The sequence below is a fragment of the Dioscorea cayenensis genome, chromosome 9 (genome assembly GCF_009730915.1).
Source record: "Dioscorea cayenensis subsp. rotundata cultivar TDr96_F1 chromosome 9, TDr96_F1_v2_PseudoChromosome.rev07_lg8_w22 25.fasta, whole genome shotgun sequence".
Lineage (NCBI taxonomy): Eukaryota > Viridiplantae > Streptophyta > Magnoliopsida > Dioscoreales > Dioscoreaceae > Dioscorea > Dioscorea cayenensis.
In genome coordinates this window covers 1,325,022-1,333,964 of record NC_052479.1, presented here as the reverse complement: position 1 = coordinate 1,333,964, position 8,943 = coordinate 1,325,022, and the positions used below count along the sequence as shown (strand labels likewise).

Below are 8,943 nucleotides of genomic sequence, written 5' to 3'. Positions count from 1 at the left end.
TGAGATCAAAACAATTAAAATATAAATAAATAAATAAATAATAAAGGTCTTCTTTTACTACAAAATTTGATCATAAATATTTGTGTATCATGAAAGTGGAAGGTCTAAATTGAAATAAAATTGAGATAATGTTATTTATTTATTTAATAAATAATTGACAAACAACTCCTTAAAATTAAAAATTAAGAATGTAGACAAATATGAAATATAACTGTAAAGTCAACAAAGACATGCGTCCCTCACTTTTTTTGAGCTTTTAGAATTTGATCTCGAATCCTCATCGATTGAACATCCGGCACCAATAGGCTGCAACAAGCACCTATTTTATCGTTTAAACAATATATATCAAAATAAATTACTGATTATCCTAATAAAATGCATAATAATATGGGAAAAACAGCACTATGATCAATTTCACAACACTTGCTGCAGTGCTATATTATACAAAAATAATTACATCAAACATTAAGGAACAGTAATCTCATTTCAAAGCAATTCTTGAAGGAAGGAGAATTCCAGGAGCTTGTTCATCCATGAAAGTATCTTGACAGGTAACAAGCCTGATAACCAATCGGGCGCCGACGTTGCACCTTCGTTTCGCCTCGTCGAAGCTCCTGCAAAGCACTGTTTCAATCCAGTTATTTAAGCTAGTTCTATCCTCCAGAATCCATGTAGCTGCAAGTATCTGTTCCAAGGCTTTTATATCGATCTCCAGAATACATTCTGGACCCATTATTCTATTAAAGTTTCTAGTGATCTCCTTTAGTACACAATCCACTAGAGCATCGAAGTCGAAAGGCTTGAAGTTCACTGTTTCATCCATTAGCTCGAAGAACTCATCGATCCACGCCTCTGTATTCTCAGAGAGCGAGTTATTTTCGTCGGTGTTGATAGAGTTCGTGTCGGAGTTTAGAAACTCCTCCACAGGTAGATTCAAGTCAAGGAATGTGTTGCATGACTTGCGAGCTTGTTTTGGAGAATTCTCAAACGCAAGCTGATCTCTGCATTCATCCAAAGCATCCAGTTTACGCTTTGTTACAAACACCGATGCTTGCTTACTAGAAGAAACCGTCTCATGGAGGGGATCTATAAGAATTTTCATTTGCCATCGCTGAGCTGCGAGAATCCTTTCCTCAGAAAAATTAGCAACTTCTTTGTTTGAATAAAAGGTTCTACAGTGAGCTGTTTTTGTGGTTGTGATGAAGATGGCATTGTTAATGCTGAATTCCCTCCCATTGGAATCAGAGAATTTGCCGGTCTGAATGGACTGAGATAAGCTATTTTGAACAAGGAAATCAGCTTTGTCCACATTTTCAAGGAATATGACTGACCATGGCTTCTTGCTAACCACTGCAGCAATGTGATCAGTGATCGTCTTTCCTCTGAACTTGATATCATAGCCATTAATGTATTTCAGGTCACAGATCACATTTGGCCGCACAACACTGTTTTGGACACTAAGGTCCATGTGAATGAAGTTTTCCATACTGCCGAACATTAACTCAGAGAGAGCAACTGCAATCCTTTGCTTTGCCACCTTATCAGGTCCAAGAAAACTTAACCAAATATCTCCCTTCAGGCTTGCACCTCGAAGTCTTTCAGGACCTGTTTTACACCGGAGGATGGCTTGAGTAATAGCACATATAGCTTCTTCTTGCCGACCTACTCTATCGATGAGACTTTGTAAAATTGCCTTGTAATCTGTAGGATCAGACTGTTGGCGCACACTAGAAGCATTCTGGCTGAATTTCTCAAAAGGAGACACTCCACGGGTTATGGTGCTCGTAACCTTTGCCCGGGAAACTGGAGAACAAGCATAAGAATCCACCCTCTTGGATGGTGAATACTCAGAGAAGTCCTGCAAGCGTTCCTTCTGCGTTTGAGAAACCTCACGAGGGGTTCCCAGAACCAAATCTGTTGTCACAGAGGTCACAGAAGGTGAAGCACGGTCATCAGGTACGAGATCTGATTGAGTACCTGGCTGAGAACGACATTCATCTATCCGAAGCTGTTGGTTTTCTGGAACTCTTACCTGAAGCCTAGATAGGAAGTTGTCTTTTGTTCCAGATGTAACTGCCACTGAAACAGAGGAGCTAGCTGAAGCAATTTCCAAGTCATCTGAGATTGGAAGTTTACTATCCCGGCCGCTTTGTTTTTGATTCACTGTAGTATTACTGCACTGACAACCAGCAATCCCCTTATCAGGAACACAACGAAGACTGGTCAAGTGAGGGGGTAATCTGGAGCTATCCGTCTCTGGCATTGGGAACCCACGGTGAAGGCGTTTGCAGTTATCATTCCACTTCTTCTGCAAATCCTCAACATTAGCATTCAACATTGCATTACCATCTTTGGCCTGCACTGAAGTCACCATGCACAACATTTACAAACATAGAAATATTTTAATTGTTCACTGGACCACTAAGACAGCACATCAATCCAGCTAAAGAATAAGACATGGAAAAGATAGAATACACACCTCTGCACCATGCAATCCTTTCTCAATGTTACCAGTTTCGGCACTTTGAAGCCAAGAAGGCAAATTTGATTTGTCTTGCTCCTCGCCTTGCGCAGAATATGTCTTCATCATGGCAGCTACCTCTTGCTCATACATTTCATTACAGAGTTGACACCGAGGAATAGATTGGTACTGACTGCTCAATGAACTCTTCGACTCATATGCCAAGGGAAAAAATCCACCAAATGGAACAAATGACTCCATCAAGCTGCAAACAATTTAAGGGAGCCAGAGAAATTATTTACTAATACATACAAGAAAGTTGGATAGGACCACTCAGGCAAAATGTGAATTGATTATAGATCTTGGCTGCTCCTCCTATCCTTGCAAATTATCCTGTGCCATAATTGTCTTTTTGCTAACAATATCGAAACAAATAAATGAACATTACAAGCATTCTGATTGGTTAATGAGATCTAGTTTACTAGCAGCACCAGTGTCACCAACATGTGTATAAAAGCAAGCTACTAGTAAACCGATCTTTCTACTCCTGCTACATTCTCAGACTATGATTAACAGACATGAAGAAAAGAAAAGGATCATAAACTATGCAGAAGAAAGAAGAACAAAAAAACAAAATTATCAGTACAAGCATATCCCTATCATTTGCTAATCCATCTTCTTTCCTTTTAAACCAATTTTTCTGCTTATGCAGATTAACAAGAACATTCATCTTGATCCAAACAAAACAAACAGTATGCTTGAATTAAAAGAAAACATATAAAAGGAAAAGAAAATAAAGTTTAAAAAAAAAACTATCAGAAAGTATCCTATTATTTGCATATTCAATCTCTCTTCTTTATTTGACCAAACACAAAAAATAAATCTGCCATATTTCCATTTCTACTCTTCTTCTCAGGAGGAAACAATGATTGGAAGGAGAAGAAAATTTTTCCACCCAATCTTACTTGAATGATCCAAACTTTATGCATTAAATAAACACAACCAAACAAAAATTTGTCCTTGTTAACTTTTCTTCTTTCCAAATCAAACAAATCACTAACATAGTTTATAGTCATACAGCACACAAAAACATTCATGTTTCACACCCATGCACAACCATAATCATTCAATCTCTATACACAAACAAAAACACAAACAAGAACACAAACAAGAAGCGATCAATCAGGAAAAAAAAATGGAAAAAAAAAGGAGAGAAATTGACTCACCTTTGAGGTCTTGTGTTGAAGCTCCCAATCCCATTCTTCAGTGAAGTAATGGGGAGCAGTTGCAAGTTCCAAGCTTTATCAAGAGAAGGATGCAATGATAACAACTTCATATACATCTCATACGTCGCCGACCACCCCATGATCCAAACCCTAGCCGCCGCCTTCCGATCAGCCATCACCTTCGTCACCGCCACCACGAGGCTGCTGCTGCTCCCCTCATCCTCAACCAAACCCTTCAGATCCCCCACAGTCAACACCAAACCCTTCCCCTCCGAATTCCTTACCATCTCCTCCAGATCCCCTTCATTCCCTTTCTCAAGACTCACCGTCTTCACGCCTTGAAGCTCAGGAGGGAGGACGTTAGGGTTTCGTAGCTCCAAAGCACGGGTGAAGTCGCGCGCGGCGTCAGAGGCACCAACGCCGACGAGAATCGGGTTATTGGCGGTGGTTTTGGAGAGGATCTCGCAGATTCGGCGGCAATTTTCATCGCCGGCATCGGGGGAGTCGAAATTGCAGAGAAAGAGTGGGGGGCATCGAGCAGAGCGAGGGAATCGAAGGATCGGAGACGGTGGCCGAAGCACAGCGAGCTTGATATCATAGCTCCGGAATCCAGCCTCGCCGAACACCCGACTCACCACCGGATCATCGAGAATCGCCATCACCATCTGCTGGAGCTCCACCTTCACCACTGCCGCCGCCGTCGTCCCCCCTGCCGCCGCCGCCGCCGCTCCATTATACAGATGAAACGTATCCGGATTACGTCTCTGGTTCGCCTGCGACCTCTTGATAGCCGCCATCAACGAGTTCGACACCGGCGGCTCCGCCGGAGGCGGGTGCGCCGACGATAACCGATCAAGCGCCACCCCAAAGCAGAGCTCCAGAGCCTTGAACTGCAAGCGCGGTGAGTAGGCGGCGCTGCGCGCCCGCGCCAGCGCGTCACGAAGCAACGCCGATGAGAAGGACGGGGAGAGTAGCGCGGAGACGACGTGCAGCGAGGTCGTTTGCGCGTGCGCCCGCCTCCGTGCGACGGCCACCGCGTCATCGAGCGCCCGCACTGCATCTCCGGCGAGGCATGCCCGCGCACTGGCCACCGGCGTCGGCATCGCCGGACGTCGCGTTTTAGTGTCGCAATATAATAATAAAACACATTTATTTTTAAAAAAATTATATATATATATATATATAAAGATATAAAAATTTATATAAATTTAAAGATATATGTATATATATATATTGCAAAGTGGGTTATTATAATAGAGGTTGGAAGTGGGTATAAAGATCTTTTGGAGGAGATAGAGTCCATGGATTGCCTTTTTATTTATTAATTAATTTTTTTTATTCGATGGAATAAAATAGTAAAGCTTTGAAGATTGTCTCACTTTTCATAGTCAAATTTAATAATTAAGAAATAATATTTTTTTTTTCTCTAAATCTTAAGAATATCTTTAATTATGTATTTATTTATTTATTTATTTTGACCAGTATAACAAGCACATATATAATTAGCTATGTGTACATGGATTCGGCTCCAGTCCAGTCTAGTCCAGGGCTATCTTCTTTCATTGCACTTCACTTCAATGTTAGATGTTTGATATGTGTCATATATGTTTTCAATTGTCATGATTAAATTTCATACTATTATTTCACTTTTTCAATTTATTTTTAACTCTGTTTCTATGATGTTTCAGGAATTTTGTGTCTTAAATTTCTAAGCCAACGATAGTCTATCAGTACATACCTATTTGCTCAGTGACACATATAACGACAATTCATTCATGCATAAGTCCACTCTCATAATTAGCTATCTATGATACACTGTTGATGTATTTCAAACTTAAGCAATGAAAGTACTATAAACCAAACCTTACAGAGTAGGCATAGTGTGGCGGCACTCATGGTTGTTTGGCATCTATTTAATTTTCAAAATATTATTATTTTTAAACAACATAATGTCAAATTATTAGACCTTATTTTGTACTATGGTTTTTTTAAATTCAATAAATTTATAATTTATTCACGTTTAATTCAAAAAAAAAATTATTAGACCTTATTATGCTAATTTGTTTGACTCTAAAATCTAAATAGTTTAAAGTTGCTGAAGGGAAATCTTTGATGGGACGCAACTTTATGCTTTAAGTTGATATATATGGCTTCTTTATTTTAATTTTAAAATTTAAAACATTTTTAATAAAATTTTTAGTTGATTAATATTAAATTAAAACAATTAAATAATTTATAATGAGAGTTGTATATATATATAACAATATTTCATGAATGAAATAAATAATTAGCTAATTTCTAAGAAGTGTTTAAAAAAGTTAAAACACTTTAATGATGATTTCAATGTTTTGAATTAGTTAAATAAAAAAATAAAAAAATTTGCCACAGTTTCTAATTCTATGGTTGTTGGCGCCAAGAATCTTAGTATTTGCTGTGTTGTTCAAAACACACAACTTCTATTACTGAAATCCTGGCCATTCATTACTCATCTAATCAGCTGAATGAACAAATGAACGGCTGTTATGAACTTAATGGGATCCATGCTGTTAAGGAGTGAACAGCAAAATTCCACAATTAGCTATCACTTATCTGCCACTTGGCTAATAAAGAGAGGAGATGCTGTGTCCACTTGTTATATTTGTGTGGGCCCTACTTTTGATGATAAGAGTTTTTTTAAGTTGATTAATGACAGCCATACTTATATTTCTTAAGTTTAAAAAGTAATATTAACTTATGTGACAACGATTTATCAACTCTTTTTTTTTAAATATTATTTTAATATGTATGTGTGTGTGTTTACATTTGTGATGTGGTGTGATTGATCAATGGTGACTCTTGAAAAAAACTCACACGTTCATTTTTATTAACATTTTAATTTATGATTTATAATTTATAATTTTATATATTTAACATAATTATTTAGTTAATTATTAATTTTTATAATTCAGTCATGAGCAGACAGTGAATTTTCAGGGAGGAGTGATTTTGTTTTTGTTTTGGTTTTTGAGCCATAAATGTTTTAGGAGACAGGGTTCTAAATTAATTTTAGATGAAAATTCAATTTTTTTTTAGATGATTTTCGAATTTATTTTTTATTTAAAAACTATGTAAAAAAAAGAAAAAGAAAGAAAAGAAAAGAAAACTCATTGTAGTGTGGACTCTACAAAGAAATGACAACTTATTTCAAAATTTTCTTGATTTTTATGTTTCATAATTTTGAAGAGATAATTGAGGTTAATGATTATAAGCAAACAATGAACAATGAAGTTGGTACAAAAAGCAATGCTTTAAGCATAAAGAGATAGGGGTACTACATTTATTTATTTATCTATTTCTTTATTCATTCATTTTTCAAGAAAAATAAATAAATAAATAAATTTATTGGAAGTTGAAAGGGAGATGAATGAGGTTGCTATCAAAACTTTTGAGCCTGTTATGAAAAAAAGAATAGGTGGAAGTTGACACTCAAAGCTTTAATTTAAGCTTTATAGGGAGTGTTACCTTCACTATCTTTTAAGCCCTAAAAACTCTCAATTTTTGTCTTTTTTGTTTTTAGTGGGACCTATGTTTGGTATTGTGTCACAAAAGACGGCCAAGAGAGGATTAGGACTTTTCCCATTAGCCATAATAATAATTATTATTATTATCAGATATTTAAATTTTATTTAATATTAGAAATTAAAATTATTCACAATGAAAAAAATGTGGTTTAAGAAAATTGGCATGTAGCCATGATTGAAGAAAAAAAAATTGCTATAAAGTTTTGATGAGAGTATAACATTTTTTTTATGTGGGGGATAAATTATATTTTTGAATGTATAGTTTTTGGTTTTTTTTTTTTCCAAAAAACAACACACACACACACACACACACACACACACACAAGTAACTTGTTTGTCATGGTTTGTTTCATTTTTTTAACTTTTTATAGTATTTAAACATGTTAAATCTATCTCTACTTTCATTAAATTTTATCTATGAAGAGATAATAATTGATTACATAGAATTCAATAAATGCACACAAGTTGGATAAATATGGATATTTTAATCTTCAATAATAGCATTATTATATCTTACTCACCTCATATGATCATACAAATTATGTATAATCAGCATTGGTATTATAGTCAAGATAAAAATGGATAGAATATGAGGATTGGATAAGAGTAAAAAATTATATATATATATATACGATAAACTTGTGCCCTAAAATATATTTAATGCACACCAAATAAAGCATTGAATAACATTTTATTATTTTATTTTACTTGTGAAGTAGACAAAATATTGACAGTGACATGAATTATACATAAATGGATAAGATTATCTTTAATGACATAGTCATTTTTTTTTTAATAAAAATAGACTTTTTGTGGATCTATCTTGTTGTTAACAGTCTTATCGCCTTAAGACTCGGGTGTAACAATTGCAAGGAGGGGTGCAATGAAACACTAGATAAAGAAATTAGATAAAGAAGAGAAACCATATAAAAGAGTAAAAAAATTAAATTACTTTTTATTGTATCATATCAATTTCAATCCTTATCCTCCGTTGGTAAGTGGTGGATATAATTAAATGAATCAATTGAATAAGGCTATTATTTCTTTTTGTCTCGTTAAAGAAAAAGATAAAGAGTAAGACATGATAGTTTATCAATGCCACTAAATAGATCTTTAATGAAGTTATGTATCCTAATGTATGTAGTGTGATCTTCCTTAATATATATTTTATTTTTAAATTTAATATTTTTATAATGTTTCTGTAATATTTTTATTAAGAGTAAGGGATGATAGTTTATCCTATCCAATCATTTTTATTATATCTACTAAACCGATCTTTAATGAAGTAATGTATTCTAATATATATAGTGTGATTTTCCATAATATTTATTATATTTTATAAACATAATATTTTTATAATGTTTTTTATAATATTTTTATTGAAATATATGGGGTTTTTTAAAATACATGGTAATATTTAAACAATTTTCAAATATTTAAAATAAATTTTAGAAACATTTTTTTTTGGATTAAAAAAACCGAATTAAAACTCTTAAATGCCCCTGAAAAATGCATCAGCCAACTCAAACTGGTCCAAATAGCAGAGTGCTATTTAGCAAGTGGTCCCAACTTTTATTTATATTTATATTTATTTATTTATTTATTTTTATTTTTATTTTACATTTAAAAGATATCCCGCCAGACATAGTCAATTTTTTTTAGAGATCTTTGAATAAGTTATCCAAATAGTACTATT

At 34.6% G+C, this 8,943-nt stretch overlaps 1 protein-coding gene across 1 annotated transcript; it reads right to left on the bottom strand.

The window, feature by feature from the left end:
* Positions 1-345: 345 nt before the first annotated feature.
* LOC120268903 (protein DWARF 53-LIKE-like) lies at positions 346-4,847 on the bottom strand. The gene is made up of 3 exons (XM_039276164.1): positions 3,688-4,847; positions 2,480-2,726; positions 346-2,356 (listed from the first exon to the last, which is right to left on the bottom strand). Exons 1-3 carry the CDS (start codon positions 4,788-4,790, stop codon positions 482-484), a joined length of 3,225 nt encoding a protein of 1,074 aa, XP_039132098.1. The 5' UTR covers positions 4,791-4,847; the 3' UTR covers positions 346-481.
* Between the last annotated feature and the right edge of the window lie 4,096 nt (positions 4,848-8,943).

Excerpts from the sequence above, each read along its gene's own strand:
- LOC120268903 (XM_039276164.1), bottom strand. The coding sequence starts at position 4,790 with ATGCCGACGCCGGTGGCCAGTGCGCGGGCATGCCTCGCCGGAGATGCA. Across the intron at positions 2,727-3,687 it reads TTCAACACAAGACCTCAAAG|CTTGATGGAGTCATTTGTTC; the intron begins GTGAGTCAATTT and ends AATTGTTTGCAG. Across the intron at positions 2,357-2,479 it reads AAGGATTGCATGGTGCAGAG|GCCAAAGATGGTAATGCAAT; the intron begins GTGTGTATTCTA and ends ACTTCAGTGCAG.